Source organism: Amphibalanus amphitrite, unplaced genomic scaffold (genome assembly GCF_019059575.1).
Source record: "Amphibalanus amphitrite isolate SeventyFive unplaced genomic scaffold, NRLGWU_Aamphi_draft 000436F_arrow, whole genome shotgun sequence".
NCBI classification, from domain to species: domain Eukaryota; kingdom Metazoa; phylum Arthropoda; class Thecostraca; order Balanomorpha; family Balanidae; genus Amphibalanus; species Amphibalanus amphitrite.
In genome coordinates, this window is record NW_024881930.1 from 220,982 (window position 1) to 237,102 (window position 16,121).

A 16,121-nucleotide genomic window follows, 5' to 3' on the forward strand; every position below is an offset into this window, starting at 1 on the left:
TCCCGCTATTCGCGAAAAACCTCAGGGGGGGGGCGGATATCCGCCCCCCCCGTCGGTGCGCGGGTTAATACCAAGGGCTGACCCAGACAACCTCCTATAGAAGTCAGCCAGCAGCCGCCGAGAATCCTCCGTTCCGTCGTTTCCAATTTCCATCATCAGGATACTGAACTGAAATCCTTCTTTGTTGTTTATTGGAGCTTTAGGGCGCGCCGACTGCTAGGGTCATTTTGCGCCCATAACGTCCTGAAATCCTTCTCCTCCACGCCGCAACCCCACTCCGGGCTGGACAGGCACCTTTATCTCATGCGGGCTGCTCCCTTGGAGCGGCACCGCTGCTCCCGAGGGAGCGCACCCCGTAGCCGGGTGCAGTGAATACCGTGGGGCTGGTCGGCCTATCCTTCGGGATGGGCTCAGCCCTGGTGACTCACTAGGGGGCCTGCCCAGACCAATGTCTCCCTCTAATTCCTATCATCCTTCCGGCTCTGAAATGGTCTTGTCAGACCGAAAGGGCCTAGCCCCCCCCCCCCAAAAAAAAAAAACGCTGGGAATCAAACGCACTCACAGCGTAGTCACGACAAAGGTGCACCTCGCGTCGTGACCAGTGACCACAACCCGAAGCCCTACAGTCGATCGGAGCACATAAATGCATTACAATCATCTCATAAAATAATGTATTTCGCCATCATTAATGGGCTGCATGTCCACAATATTCGCACTTCATTCTATATCATACTATACATAACCTGACAACGTGACAAATACACGATATGCAACGACGCTCTCGAGTCTCGAATTGGCTAGACACCTGCGACTTGGTAAGGTCGAAATGGGTGGGGAGCTCCTCAGTCCTCGCTGGGCTAGTCGGAACACGACTGAGCAAATGTGCGCGCGGGTATATACGGGATATATGTTAACACAGCAGGGCCGATATAAATAAAATATTCCGAGCTCAGTGGTCGAAACATTTCTGCGAGAATTTCTATTACTAAGGTGCACCCATGACTGTCACTGTAAAATGTGCTGCCACCTGTCATAAGACAGCATGACTAGACATTTTGATAGTTATCGCTAGGTGGCCACCTGCCCGGGGCACGAGGCTAGTCTCCCATCACGAGTTGCATCTTCACCTGAATAAACTACCTACCCGACCGGTTAACAGAACCTAACCCGATTAACATATCCCACCAGCGTGCACGCTAATCAGACGACTAGAGTACGTCATAGGGGGCAGCCACCCGACGGAGGGACCCGCGGGGCATACCAGCTGGGAAACCGCCCTCTGTCGCGTCCACCCAGCCACCCGCACTAAACTCATACGAAACAGCCAACAGACATCCGCTCCGCACACCTCCAGTCTCAGCACATCACAGAGATCGCACAACGGAGAGCCGAGGAAGCTTAGAACAGCAACCCCGGCCAGGCCGCAACCACTCCTCTCTCACTACCGACAGGTGGCGCTGAACTCACAACACCTAACTCCGTACGACCACTCTGAGCCACCTCAGACACCTCAAACCGACCCACATAATGCCAGCACGCTACGTAAAGCAACAGAGGGCAAGCACCAAACGAAATCACAAACCGAGCCGAGCCGCGCTGGGTACCACCGGACGGCGAGTCGGCACCGCGACCAGCTGAGATTCTGCGCCGGGCCAGGACCTCCCCGGGCTCTGCGCCGGTCCAGGGCCTCCCCGAGCTCTGCGCTTGTCCGGCTGTCCCACCAAGCGCCGGAGGACTGCGGGTGTCATTGTCAGTCTCGGCCGAGTGTCCACTGCACAGACGTACTGCCAGGCTGTCACCGAGCCAGTCGCCGGCAGGTGGCGGGCACCGTTAAGTAGGACGATAATCTCCCAATGGGCCCTTCATCCAACGCCCTTCGTAGGATCGCCCTCTCCACCACGACAGCATTCAGCCCACGCGGGATTCCTCTGTCGGCATCAGCGTCGTCTGGCTGCGAGCGGTGACGATATCGGAGCTGCTTGACGGTATCGCCATGGCACAGGCTTCAGAGCTCGAGGATGTCGCTGTGCCGCCTGTATCAGAGCTCGAAGATGTCGTTGTGCCGCTGCTCAGTGCGCCGTCGCGCGTCGCTGCGCCGTCCGCGCACTGCCGTGGCCGGCACGGCCGCCGGGTCAGGGTACAGGTCACGGCGCAGACGGGAGTGGGCCGGCCGGACAAACAGCACGTCTTCGTCCAGCTCCGACAGCCTGCCGGAGAACAGGGGCGGGGAGAGCTAGGTCACCGAGGGAGGTCGGAGGCGCACAATGACCGCTCGAGACGCAACAAAACCTGAGACTCGCGAGGCTGATGAGCACTGGCACTTTATGACGTGGTAAAAATTGATTGCGGTCGAAAAAGAACTACAGGGTCCCACGATTGTATCATCAGATGGCGTATGCTATGCACAAACGTGAAACGATATCAACTCTGAGCTCCCTATCTGTTCGACAGGACACTCAATTATTGAGAGATATTAGATACACTACTTCTTTCTACTGACATGACCGAACAATGTATGAGCAGCAGTGATCCAGCGGTGGTGAACTGACTACTTTTCTCTACAGACGGCCCCGAGAGAGGAAAGCAGGTGGGAAGTGCACACTCCAATATAGCGGGCAGCAACACGCTACCATAAAAATAACAGCTAAGCAGCATGCCGGCCCCAAGCAATCTATACAAAGCACACCAAAATCGCGGATGAATTAAAGATATAAGTGGCAAAAGCAGGAAAGCCTCTGTGACGGGTCAGCAATTGTAAGGCATCAGGCAGTCTGTACACTAGTGTAATCTAGCAGCACGCCGCTTCAGCTAGTCACTAGCGCGGGGGCGGCAGTCGGACAGGCGGGGCGAAGTCTGACCTAAATAGTCGCGTCACACCGCCGACTCATCAAAGTCGTCGTTAAAGTTATTCCACTTGGTTCGCGCGAACGCCACCGCTTCACTGCCCCAGCTGAAAAAGAACCAGCCAGCATAAAATGATGGCAACGGCGAGCCGGGTAAGGATGGCGGTCTACAATCTACACAAATTTACAGAACGCCGATGGTTAAACAATGAACACTGGGTGAGAGTAGTAAAAGCGGTGCGCAGTAATTTTGGTGAGAGGACAAGGCTATTGATCAACAAACTAGCCGGCTACGGCGTCATGCTGGGAATGGTTACGTGAGAAGAGCTGCTGCGGTGCAATTAAGTGTTGAAGCGGCTAGCCAAGTTAAATTACACTCTTAAAGGCGATTTTCGTAGCAATGAATGGCATCATCATATTAACAAGTAGGTTTAATTCGCATCAATGTTTTATATGTATTACCTAAATATCAAACATTTGTTTGCATTGGAAAGAAAAGTTCCGCGCAAAAGCTTTCAAATCGTGTAGGTACGCCAGTAATGCACAAACGATTGCATTATTAACTGCAAAAAATATAGCGAGCACGAACGTCTGGAGCATGAGTCATCGAGCGAACGACAGCCACCTGACAGGCGCCGTTCCTTTCCAGTAACTAGCTTGGAAACGATGAATGCCGTTGTAAGGTGACAATGCGTCAATTCAGGGTAGACGGGTGACGTTTTGCCGGATGTCTACAATCCATTGAGTCGCTTACCAGACAGGGGCCCTTTCCGGGGAGGGGAGAGGGAGGCTAAGCAACAGCGAATGCAGCTCAAGCAGAAACTTCGCTAGTTGCAATTGACTGTGCTAGCTTCCAGCTAACAGTAAGCATTGAAAAAATGTTGGTTTCTGGGGAAAAATTTCGAACGCTAGGTGACAGGCGGAAAGCCTGCCCGGCCGTTCCAGACGGGAATATGCCGGACGCCGATTCTACGGTAGCCCGCGTGCCTTTGAGCAGGCCACAATAGGCGCCACGCTGACCTTTCCGACACAGATGTGCCAGCAGACGGTCCAATTGGTATTGTAGCCATGCCACAGACAACAGCTGGCCTTCTAAGATTCGACCACCACCCTTGAAAACCGTATAACGAAACGAAACGAAACCCCTGAAAATACTGACTTTGGACCCACCGTGCCAGCCAACCAAATATAAAGGAATTCAATGACAAAACAAGTGTCACACATGGGAATAAGGATTCAATTCATGTTTAAAGTAATATATTGATGGGTCTAATTTTCAGTATTACTTGCCTACCACATCACATGCATATGCAAAATGCATACAAAACAAGCACATAGACGATAGATTGGAAGATAAAAACAGAACAACAAATAAAAGGCGCAAGTTGATGGCCAAAGCAGCAGATAAATTTGGGTAAAAGGTGTAGGTTAGGCATTTTCAAAAAGTGCAGAATTATTGTGATACCTTTGAACTGTTCATGACAAAAGAAGCGTGTTATATTACCTTGACACTGCCATACTGTTCTTAAAAAGGAAGTGAGTATCAGGGCTGCGGAGTCGGAGTCGGAGTCGGAGTCGGAGTCGGTCGGAGTCGACAGTTGTGACCGGAGTCGGAGTCGGAGTCGGAGTCGATTTTAGAAGCCCGAGCCGGAGTCGGAGTCGGAGTCACCGAAAATCTGTCGACTCCGCAGCCCTGCTAGGTCTGCGGAGTCGGAGTCGGGAGTTGGAGTCGGTCGGAGTCGACAATTCTGCCCGGAGTCGGAGTCGGAGTCGGAGCTGGTTTTTGAAAGCCGGAGTCGGAGTCGGAGTCGGAGTCGCCGAAAATCCATCGACTCCGCAGCCCTGGTGAGTATCACACCATGACACCAAAAACAAATATCGCAAAAAAATCAGCAAGTGAAAAAAGCGAATGTGAACTAAATAAAATGTACATACAGCTCAGGGTGAAACTAAAACAGTGCATGTGCATTACATAGGCAGCATGTGAAAATTAACAGTACCTACCAGTAAGCTGCAATAGCATGCCATGGCCAATGCACGAGTACCAGCCATCCAAAACAAGCTAGCCATTCACTCAAACACTGGCCTGGCATCCCGGAGAGCAGCTGACGCAGTCAAAAAGAAAAAAAAACTATGCATGGCCGGACAACAACGGTACGGGACGGAAAAAAAACATAGATTACCGGCCGCCTGCCGTCCGTCCATCCCTCCGGCCGGCCCGCGGGAGCGGCGGCCGACTCTGTACTCACGGCTGGTTGGTGCCCAGCTTCTGGACGTTGGTGCGGCTGCTGGCGATCACGCTGTCGATGCCGCTGAGGAAGTCGGCGGCGCTCTGCTCCGAGCGGTCCAGCTCCGTCTGCGAGCCCGACCGGGGCACGCCGTTGGTGCGCGTTGAACACGACGACGACGAGTGCAGGCTGTCCAGGCTGGTGGAGGCCGAGAGGACGGCGGCGGCGCCGGCGGCCGGCGGCGCCTGCTGCTCGCCGCCCGGCTCCAGAGGAATGGGTACCAGCAGCGTGCGCCGCAGCGCCAGGCTGTCGTTGGTCCACAGCTTATTGGCCCGCTTCAGCTGCTCCATCTGAACAGGGGGGGGGGGGGGGGATAGTCGAGTGATGTGATGTTACAGCTGTCAGCTAATGCTGGGGACAATGGGGACCAACAACAGGGGCCAAAGGAAAAGAGTGAAAATAACCAGACACTTGTTAAACTTTGAAACATTATCAACCAATCATCATGCCAGTGAAGCAAGGATGCTTTCTTTAATTTTTAGCAATGTGAAGTAAAGTTAAAAGAAGCATGAGCTCATGTGCCCTAAATTAAGCAGCCTAAGGCTGATCCCTATAAAATATGAAACAAATCATCTAGTAAAGCATACACCAAGAGCCAATATTGTTTGGAGATACTTTAGAAAGTCACACAAAAGACACAATTACTGAGGAGAGATATGATATATCATTAACTGATCTGATAACAAAACATCAGCTTCATGACATAATGAAACCGTAATTTATCAATGGCTTCCATGTAGGTACTTTATTTAATGGAATAACTGTGATCATAATTTGATACAAATTAAATGCAAATTATTGAAAAAATGGATGACCTTGGTATATAAATTTTATAGAAACCTTTTGATGTTATGAAACTGACTAAATTATAGTCCATTTTTTTTCAAAAGGCTCATGGCCCGAAGTATTATTTTGGAGTTGGCACGTGCGAGACGCTAGAAAATAACGCAAGCTGACTGCTGAGAAGAATTTCTCTATGTTTTAGGGCCTTGAATTTCTCGGCCATTTTTGAAAGATAAGTACAGTGCAACGGAGCAAGTTGTTCAATTTAGCTTATAAATCGTGTCACATTGCAGAATGTTAGTAAATTCATAGATTTAGCCATTCTGTTGATTTTGCATGCAAATTTAACGTCACTCATAGAGTAACATTGATTCCACAGCCAGCTCATCACTTGAGAAACTAGCAAGCGGCAAATCTTTAAACATTCAAGACAGAATCTGTCGGGGGCCGGAATTCTGAACGGCAAGTTCATGGAAAACATGTAATTGTTAGCTGCTGAAGCTGGTGACGTTCCATATTGTTGTCTTAACTCTTACATTGTGTTGTCGCATGCTACGTACAAACTTCAGTCGTCTTTTAAGTCTTTCCAGATTTAGTAGGCGCATACCCGACTTCTTCCCAATGCAGAAATCGATCGATCAGCATTGTAGTAGATCAGCAGATATGCTGGCTCATGTTTCTTTTTGTACTCAACAGAAATAAACGTAAAACAAAATGTCAATCGGTGTGTTACTTTTGTAGGTCTGTTAACAGGTCATCCACGTGATTATCTTAATAATTTGTTTAGTGCCTATGGCTGGACCCCGTGTGGAAGCATTTTCGATTCACAGTTCCTCATTATGAGTCGTATGTCTATACTTTTTTTCCAAACTATCCGCAAGTCAGAGACCAGCCGACCCAGCCAACCTGTCTGATTTCGAAACGTGCCAAGCCGGTGTTCGTTGATTTCTGTAAAAACCACCACTTTGCACGTGACAATTCTAAAATCGATTTTCGGGCCGTGCGCCTTTTGAAATAAAACGGACTATAACTGCACAAAGAAAATGGATTTTAAGAAACCTAGACACAAATTAATGGCACAAAGAAAATTGATTTTTAGAAACCCAGACACATTTATCCCTTCCAGCTGAGCTAGGTATTGATGAAAAGAAAAGTGGGTATTTTACTAACCATTGCAAGTAATTGTTATTATCTATTGTTCAACAAGCACTGGAGGACAAGCATCATTTGCCAATTTTTTTTCAGATTGATACAATATAATAATAGGTAGTACATCAGTACCTAATTCATCACATATTTTCATCGTCCCGGTCCATCCCTTTGTTATCTCTTGTTTTAGGGATAGCTAAAACTATCACTCTCTGTCTGTCACTAGCACTATATATCTTTTCTTTGTTTCAGGATGTCTATTGTCTAGGTTCCATAGAATATTCAATAAAAATAAGATGTAGGTACAAGTTTCCAGTGAAACATACAACATTTCTGATATTTCTGAAATGAAAATTGATAAAATAAGACATCTGGTGAGTTGACAAGCAAAACCAACATCCTCTTTCAATGAGGAAATTATATTCAACTCAATAGGTAATAACATTTTCTTTTAACAACATTACTTACTAAGTGTTCATTCAACAATGTGAAATAATTTACTAATTTCTCTAATGGAGCCAGAATAAAAAATGGATTAAGTAGCCTAATTACAATCATAATTGATCCACCAACGCATATTACGACGGATTAACAGTAACCAATTACGAGAGCCTCGTCAATGCACATTGATTACAATTCTATCCATGCTGATAAAAAGTAATGCTATTTTCATTAAATATTTCAATCCCTTTACACCAAACTCAAGGAAAAACGACCCATATTGCAGGAAAAAGGGTGCGCCACGAACGCATCATCTCACCGTTACGTTGTGCTTGAGTGATATTCCTTGCAATGTATCTCCGGGCTGGATTTCATATGAAATGAACCTTTCAGGTTTGTTGACATATGTTGAAGTACTTCCATATTTGCGTTGTTCTTTATTAAATGAAGATATTAAAGACCGCTCTTCGTCCCTTGAGTACGCCATTTTCGTCTCCTTCAGTGCTGCCAAAACTAGCATTCTGAAACAGATGGCAGCAATAAGTAAGCATCACGTGACCGATGTGAAGGAATTCGGCTGGAATTCGGTATGCATGGGAAGGGACGAGTTGAAGAGCACAGCATGCACCCTTTAGATGAAAATTAGCTATTTAGCCTGCTTCTCACAAACAAGACGCTCGAAAAAACAGCTTTTAGTGAATATCATAGTTCAGACGCGGTCATGTGTCATGCAAAAGGCTCCTAATCAGAGAACGAGCGCCGGCTCCACGGATCTGCTCGATCGCGTTGCATCGCCGGCGGGCGGCGCATCCCCGAAGTCCCAACCCAGCCCATCGATATACCTTCGTACCCATTGCAAAAGCACGCTCGTACGTGCGCGGTAGAACGGTTCGCTTTCATCAGGGGTCACTTGCTGCATCTCATATGAATACGCTTAGACCATCTGCGCCACGCACTTTAGCCAGTAGCCACGCCTGTCGCATACCCTGGATCCGTTCTCGAGATTGAAGCCGTAAAACCGAGCTACCGGGATGTCGGAAGAGCAGTTATTTGGGTATTTTTAGATAAAAAATGCAATAAGCCCCATTTTGGCTATCCTTCTCACTACCCAGCTGGGCTGGAAGTGAGCAATCAGTGAATCTTTCCGTCCCGTACAAACAGGTTTACCGTATCCGTGCAAATGAATGCACCGCTGAAAGCGAAAACACACCGTGCGGACGCGGAGAGAATCACAAGCTGCAAACGCTGCAGAACCACCAGCTGATCTGATGTGTGCGTACGTTACCGGGTCTGAATGGGCCGCGGCCACGTGCCGTCCTTCGCACAGTCCACGAGCGACCCACGAACTGGGACGACCGGGGCAGAGGACCCGTCTCCGTCCGACCGATAAACATTTCACGTCTGGGTGACATTGACCACAACACCCAGCGGTGACCTCTCAGCTGGGCGCTCTCTCCCTCCTGTGCTCTATCCCATTCCCCGGTCCTCCCACCCGTGTCACGAGGCATAAAGTAACACAAGAGATCGACCGAAGGAGGGGAGGAGAGGGATTGTCGGTTAGGGGCGGGAGACTTCCTCGGGAGGTCTCCCCATGGATTACTCACTGTCCCTGGTTGATTTCCTCCATGATGGCCGGTCCATCCTCCGACACCCGCCGCTCGGAGGCCACCGCGTGCGAGGCGAACACGTCGGCCGCCTTCACGTGGTTCAGGTTCAGATCCCTGTCACCGGCGGGTTCCAGGCTGGTCATCATCGCTGCCGGCTGCCGCCGCTGCGAGCCGCGCCGCGCACTGGGGAAAAACTGACGGCAGTCGTCCCGCTTTCGCCGCTCGCCGCGCCGCGCCGCCGGTGGTTTGGCCCGTCCACGGCACCCGCCAGCCTTGTTCGGCACGGCGTCACGTGCGCTAGTCACGGGCTGACCTGCCTGCCACCTGGCGGCGCCCATCACAGGTGCGCTCACCCCCGCCCCCTCCTGCCGCGGGGCCAGGGTCACCGGCGGCGGCGCGGCGCAGCGGACGACGCCTCAGGGATGGCACCCATCTCAGAGATGGTGTAGATTCTCAGAGATGGTGTAGATACGAGCCCGCCGTACGCCGCCCTAAGCCGACCTCAAGGTGAGAGAACCCGTAAGAGGACCGGGCCTCGAAATGAACACCGGATATCTCCCGGAGGTCTGGCTGAATCCGGAAGCCAGGAGAGGACAGAAATGGAAAACGGTGAGAACTAAGTACTGAGAAGTAGGCAACGATCAACGCTACAGCCTGGACATTTGGGGAATAACTAGGTCTAAAACCGAGATCGCGTCAATGCAAGGACAGGGCCAAGGCGGCGGAGTCGCACCTACATAGGACAGGTATGCAGGCATAACGGTACGCTGGTCTGATATGCAGCTGAGCCACAGTGCAGATTTTAAGGTTGGGAAGGCTAAGAACGCTGCCTGTCGTGAATTAGGGCGATTTGTTGGTCAGAGAGCGGCTTAGTGTAAGCGCGTGCTTCCCTGTTCCCACCCCGCGGCCGTGCAGCTGGTTGTTCAGTGGCCAGTTGCCGACGGTTAGGTCAGCTGGTGGTTACTGGTCAAGACTGCAGTCGTGAAGGGTGATCGTCAAATTCACGAGCTCTCCGTCGCCTCCGGGCAGCTCTTGAAGCTCATTATTCTGCGGTGGCATTGTTTCGCTGACCGTTCGCCAGCAGCTACTGTTCCATTGAGACATTAAAGGGACCCTCCCACCTTCAAAAAAGTTTATGAATTGGCATGAAAGTGATGTCGCTCGGTTCAGAAAGAGCGAAAACGAATATCTACCAAATTTCACCGAAAAATATTCACCGGTTTTCAAGATATTAGACTTTTACTTTTGTTTACTTTTTTGGGATCTTCGCTGTTTCTAGCGATATTATTTTAGAAGTGCGGCGTTTGCGGCAGATGTTGCGCGCAAATAGCGTATACCACCGCGTGCTAGAAAACGTTTTAGTCAAACATTTAAAAATCGTTAGATATTTGCGCTGACGTCACACATTCAGAGGGGTATTCCTAAGCATTAGCCCCTCTGAATCAAAATGCTGCAATTTTGAAATTCAATATTTCCGATTTAAGGCATTTCTCGATGTTGTGAGTGCCGAAACCGGTAATTGTGAGCCAGGGACCCCATTTTGGCTATCTCAACTCAAATCTAATGTTAAGGTGGGAGGGTCCCTTTAACTCAGTAATGAGCCAGAAAGAGCGAGAGCGAGAGAAGGAACGTGAAAGAAGGGCGAAACTATATGCCTTGGGCGAGGCCATGTCAGCGCGAACATGAAGGCGACCGGGGGACGCAACACCTCATGCTTTACATTATTGCGCAAAGCTAGACGAGAAAGTCCAGCTTGGCAACAAGACCCTTGAAGCTCGCCGGCCATAGTATGACTTCTGCATTGAATCCAGTCACAAAACAGCCCCTGTGCAGATAGCCCACTGCGTTATACACTACCGTGTTATCAAAGGCCTCGAGAGGCGGTAGGTATACCTACGAGTGACACGACAAATCGTCTTAATAGCCAACTGCATAATCCGTCTTAGCATAAGCATTTCGACATATTTTTAGGGATTTCAATTTTCAGTACATCAAGCCCAGGCCTATTCCAAACCGTTCCCATTCCCCGCACTAAGACTAGGGGAGGCCCAATTGAACCTAGCTATCGGGGTCACTGCTCAGATAGGCGCGCACAGTGTTATCAACAGCAGTGAGGCGCCGTCTAAAAGCTGTCTTGTCTCAATACTCGTACCGCAATCTCCAGTAGTGCGGACGTGTACACGTAACTATATCAGGCGTGATTAGCATACAGGTTACTCATTATGTTGCTATGCGACAATCTTCAACATAAGAAAAACTATGTTATAAAAAGACGATTCAGCGGCTTTCAGCCAATTCGGAGGGTCTATGCTTGCGGAAATGCCACCCCACTGTTGTAACTATCAAGCATCAGCAGTCTGCTCACTGGGGTCAGGCTCGACATATATCATTTCATGAACGTATCCGGTCAACCACAATTCGAACTACGCTCTGACCCCCCTCACAGTCCCCGCAAACACCGTTTGGTCAGCGTGCGCTGTATTCAGAGGTCTACAGAGGCGGCTGAGCGCGGGGAGGGACAGCCTCCGACTGCTCCGTCGGGGCGTCTCCGACTCACTGCTCCCGGGCCGACCGGTACACCGGACCGACGGCCCTTCCCGGCACAGACCTGACCGGGCCCACAGCCTCGGTCACCGACCCACAGTTGGTGAGATGCAGCCCCAGTGCACAGAGCTGGCAAATTCAGAATACCAGAACAATTATTTTTAAAGGGATTTCTTTGAGGTATACGAGATTTCTCTGTCTGGATAACGACGTCAAATCACGGAAACATCAGTGAGGGTGAAGTGCTGTCAATTTGTTTCGTGTTCTGGCATTATGAGTTCACCAGCTTTATGAACCAGCGTTGCCTCTCGCCCGAGCCGGGACTGACGGCGACTGGCAGACCAGATATAAGCCGGGCCGGGGATGTTAGCTGGGCGGCTCTCGGGCCATCCGTGCCGGCCGGTGTACCGCGGTTACCACGAGGGCAGACCAGCGACATCTACACCCACTGACAAATACAGCTAGCACACCTACAGACGCCATGTGCGCCCGCCGCGAGTAAAGTGCAGCGAGAGTCGCCGCCACGCAACACTCTGTATCTAGGATAAAATAGTTCGATTCGTATAGTTCCCATGAAAGGCCAAAATATACAATCTTATCAGAACCGCAAGGTAAATGTGACATCATTCCGTGATTTAAAATGCAGCTGCATCTATGCACGGTGAGAAGCGAGGCTAGGAAGCGTGGTTAAAACGCAGAGAAGAAAATATTTCCAGGCTCTACACTCTCAGTTATTACACCGAACAACTGGTTAGAGTGCCCCATATGTAAGGATTAAGTCTAATACCAGACTGAACTACAACAACAAAACAATAAACATTACTCCACAACCCGGCGCCCCACAGCACAGCCCCACTTCTAAGTTCTAAAATTAAAGCGCTCGTTCACATCGTGGACGCTTCGATAATTTCCACAAAATATTCGTCTCAGGATCGATTACAGCTCGAAATCGAAATCGCTTAAAAGACACAACTGAGCTAAAGAAACGTCCCAATCCAACGACACCAAACCAGGCGTTTCTGGACACCTCTGACCACTTTATCAACAGTCTTGACGGTCCGACATCTCACTCGTGTCTCTGCCGCGGCAGACCCCGCCGCCTGCTGCTCTCACTTTGTGAACTCTCGCCTGTTCAATGTCCTGTCGGCGGCGCTGTCCACTGAACACGAGTTACTCGATGTTTCGGGTGATTACCAGCCACTTGTCGCCAATAATGCCGTCTTCCTGTCGGTCCCTCCTGGTTTTATCCCTTTGATTCAGCTCTGCCAGCAGATCTGTTCAGCCGGGTGGGCAGGACGCCAGCCGTGGATGAGTTCCATATTGGTCAATCTCACCTCAGTATTCCGGTGATGTCAACTATCCCATGGCGAGCCTCCTCAGCCCGCCTGCAAGCAAGCAATTCCTCTCCACCTGCCTTTAGTGCCGCAACTCACAGCCAGCTTACAGACGCGTCTGTCGTTACCACTTCATTCAGTCTGTCCAGCAGTGTAGGATGTTCGTGCAGAGGTCTCTGGAGCAGATGCTGGAGGCTCTGTCCGTGCCCGGCGGTCCCTCCTCTCTGGTTCTCGCAGCTCGGTCCGATCTCACAGCGCCTTATCTGGTCCACGTTTCACCGATCTGGCGTTTTCGCCCGCAGCGCAGCGCCGAAAATATTCCCGCATTCAGACAAGAACTGAAGTCCACGGGTCAGAATTATTGAAAGCCATCTAATGCGGTGCTTAGCATAAGACCTCTGCGCAGAAACACAGCACTACACCCACGCTAGCAGAGAAAAACTAAACATCAGGCGAATTCCTTTGAGCCGTAGAGGCTTCACCTATCGTCAAATGGATCACCCTCTAGACTAAGCTCCCCGCCCAAATCGGCCGTCTTCCAGCTGGGGCCACCTTGGCTGAAGTTTACCACGGTCCCCCGGTCGAGCTACACCTCGGCGTCGAGCAGGTGGGACGCGATCAGGCCGACGTCGGCGCCGAGCTGCGCGAACAGCTCGCGCATCCTGTCGAGGTCGTAGAAGCCCATCTCGACCAGCCGAGTGATCACCTGGGGGCGGACAGGCGAAGCCGGTTATCGGGCGGTCAGGGGTCAACAGGCTTCAATCACTGATATTTGATTCACGGCGTTACACAGCCGGTCAGAGGCTGCGTACCGTCCAGATAGGGCGGCCTTTTGTCAACGAGTAGCTCACTGATATATGTACAGATAGGACGCAGATAAGGAATCAGGCGGGCAGTGGCCTTGCCGCGGCGTGACCTTGCAATACCATAGTTTACAGCTAGCTCAAGTTCATTAATTATCTATTCTGTCTACACCGGCTTCAAAACTATTAATGCAAATATTTTCTGACTGCTTCGGCACCTTGACACTTTCAGTAGAAGCAGTCAGATACGTTATGCGCAGTGTGGGCAGGCTCCACTCAACGAGGAGGGCCAGTACTCACCAGAGCCTCCACCTCACTGGGCGTGCTCTCGCGGACGCCGCGCCGGTGGCCCTGTGTCAGCATGTTCAGCACCCGCTCCGGCAGCAGGCCCACCAGGCTGGAGAGCCAGGTGGGCACGTCCAGTGCCGGCTCCGGGGAGGACGGGCCCGTGGGGGAGCCGGTGGGGGAGCCGGAGGACGACCGCTGCTGTCCAGAAGGCGGTTCCTGGCGGGGCGCCGGCTCCGGCTCCGGCTGCTGCTGGCGGGGCGTCTCCCGGGGCGTCTCCCGGGGCGTCTCCCGGGGCGCCTCCCGCTGCCGCTCGCGGCGCAGTTCGTCCATCCGCGGCGGCGTCCAGACTCGTTCAGCGGCGGCAGCTACCTCCGGTTCCTGGCCCGTCTTCTCCTCGGCCCTGACGGCGTCCCGCAGCAGGCAGAGCGCGTGTTTGACCGCCTGCGCGCCCATCCCGTCCAGCTGGGAGCTCGAGGTGGCCGACACCTTGATGTGGCGCAGCATGGTGTCGAGCGCGTCAGCCAGGACGCCGACGCCGGCCGGCCGCGCCGCCTGGTCGTGCAGCAGCTCCTCCATGGGCGAGCGGCCGGCCGCCGCCGCCGACTCGACCAGGCTCGCCCAGAACGCCTGTGAGGGGGCGGAGGAGTGGTCAGACCAGTGAACACACGGAGCCAGGGTGACAGAGTCTGCGTATGCAAACCCGGCTATGAAGTCAGCGATAAATGTATGTCGGCAAGTAATGTTGGATGGCACTCGGGAAGAAAACAAGTTAGCCGGTCGAAAATAAAGAGCAGAGTTGATATACCTTACTGTCACGCACTTTGAGGTAGAAGTGCAAAAATGTGAAAGATACACACCCTTCTATCCCAGCCATTACACACAACCACTGACAGAACTGAACTTAACACAGTAATGCCCATCCACAAAAAAAACGAAAAAAAAACGACAAAAAGAAACAAATAGTCTCAAAAGGCGATAACAGGCCACCCCGACGCGCAGCAGCAGCAGCGCCCTCCCCGCGTCCCTGCCCATCACCCGTGTCTCACCTCGACGGAGCGTCGACCGGTCAGTGCCGACGCCAGCTGCATCTGACGGCTCTCCGGGACCAGCTGCAGACTCTCGGCCAGCCGGCGCAGCAGCGGCTCGGAAAGAGCCGACAGCGGGTCCATGAGCGACACCAGGCCGGCCGACTCGGCGCCGGCCACACTCGGCGGCTGCTGCGGCTCCGTCTCCTGCTCCGTCTCCTGTACTGTCTCCTGCTGGGTCTCCTGTTGAGTCTCCTGTACTGTCTCCTGCTGGGTCTCCTGCTGCGTCTCCTGTACTGTCTCCTGGTGGGTCTCCTGCTCCTGCTCCGTCTCTGTTCCCGCCGCCTCACCGCCGGCCGGCTGCTCAGGGATGGGCGGCTGGTGCGCACCGGCCGACACCGGCGACAATTTGACGCCGGCCGGCAGCGAGACGGTGGTCTGGGCGGCGCCGGCCGCCGGAGAGCTGATGGCGATGTGACAGGCGGCCGGGGCGCTCTCGCAGGTGGAGCGCAGCAGCTCTGAGCCGGCCGAGCTGGCCGCCCAGCCGCTCAGCGATCCCGCACTGCCCGAGTCCTCTGCACGGGGAGGGGGAGGGGGAGACTGAGAGGGGGCCGGGCGGGACGGGAACGATGGGCGCTGAACGATGACATACGAACGACTCCCAAAATGGCGTAATAAATGTTTGGAGACACAAAAAAGCTAATGAAGTATTAATTCCACCTACGTAAGACATATAACGGAATTTAAGGTGAAATAAGGACAGAGATATGCAACACGAAACGAACGAAGCACTTGAATGTCGCTGCTGGTATCTCACCGAGCGAGGCAGCGGCGTCCACCCAACGATCCGAGAGCGCAGAGACCATCATCGGGTCACCAGCGGCGTCAGACGTGGCCTGGGTAATGGACAATACCGTCAGCACGTTTGGGTACGACGGCGAGGACAGATTTCCTCTGGAGGTCGTCTGCCACGAGAAGTCTGGTTATAAATGCTCTTTCTGGGTGTCAAGGTTATC

The 16,121-nt window shown here is 52.1% G+C and overlaps 2 protein-coding genes across 4 annotated transcripts in view; both read right to left on the reverse strand.

Annotated features, from left to right (window-relative positions):
- Positions 1-654: 654 nt before the first annotated feature.
- Positions 655-9,446, reverse strand: LOC122391418 (lysM and putative peptidoglycan-binding domain-containing protein 1-like). 3 transcript variants are annotated; one of them, XM_043385310.1, is made up of 5 exons: positions 9,109-9,446; positions 7,824-8,025; positions 5,093-5,421; positions 2,859-2,950; positions 655-2,207 (listed from the first exon to the last, which is right to left on the reverse strand). In XM_043385310.1, the coding sequence occupies exons 1-4, from the start codon at positions 9,255-9,257 to the stop codon at positions 2,872-2,874; spliced, it is 759 nt and encodes a 252-aa protein (XP_043241245.1). In that variant the 5' UTR covers positions 9,258-9,446; the 3' UTR covers positions 655-2,207; positions 2,859-2,871. The 3 variants fall into 3 exon arrangements, with proteins under 3 accessions (XP_043241245.1, XP_043241244.1, XP_043241246.1); XM_043385309.1 differs by lacking the exon at positions 2,859-2,950 and having other exon boundaries at positions 9,109-9,445; XM_043385311.1 differs by lacking the exons at positions 2,859-2,950; positions 9,109-9,446 and adding an exon at positions 8,715-8,837.
- Positions 9,447-11,572: 2,126 nt separating this feature from the next.
- The window catches only part of LOC122391419, a 35,995-nt gene continuing 31,446 nt past the window's right edge, over positions 11,573-16,121 (reverse strand). Inside the window, exons 8-11 of the mRNA XM_043385312.1 lie at positions 15,923-16,001; positions 15,127-15,680; positions 14,093-14,707; positions 11,573-13,695 (exon numbers count right to left, since the gene is read on the reverse strand). Of these exons, the coding sequence (XP_043241247.1) occupies positions 13,576-13,695; positions 14,093-14,707; positions 15,127-15,680; positions 15,923-16,001 (1,368 nt within the window). The 3' untranslated portion in view covers positions 11,573-13,575. The remainder of the gene's footprint in view (positions 13,696-14,092; positions 14,708-15,126; positions 15,681-15,922; positions 16,002-16,121) is intronic.

What these genes read in the sequence shown, in the direction of transcription:
- LOC122391418 (XM_043385309.1), bottom strand. Translation starts at nt 9,257, where the DNA reads ATGATGACCAGCCTGGAACCCGCCGGTGACAGGGATCTGAACCTGAAC. An exon ending in GAGGAAATCAACCAGGGACA is followed by an intron (nt 8,026 to 9,108) that starts GTGAGTAATCCA and finishes CATCTGTTTCAG; the next exon opens with AATGCTAGTTTTGGCAGCAC. An exon ending in CACTCAAGCACAACGTAACG is followed by an intron (nt 5,422 to 7,823) that starts GTGAGATGATGC and finishes CCCCCTGTTCAG; the next exon opens with ATGGAGCAGCTGAAGCGGGC.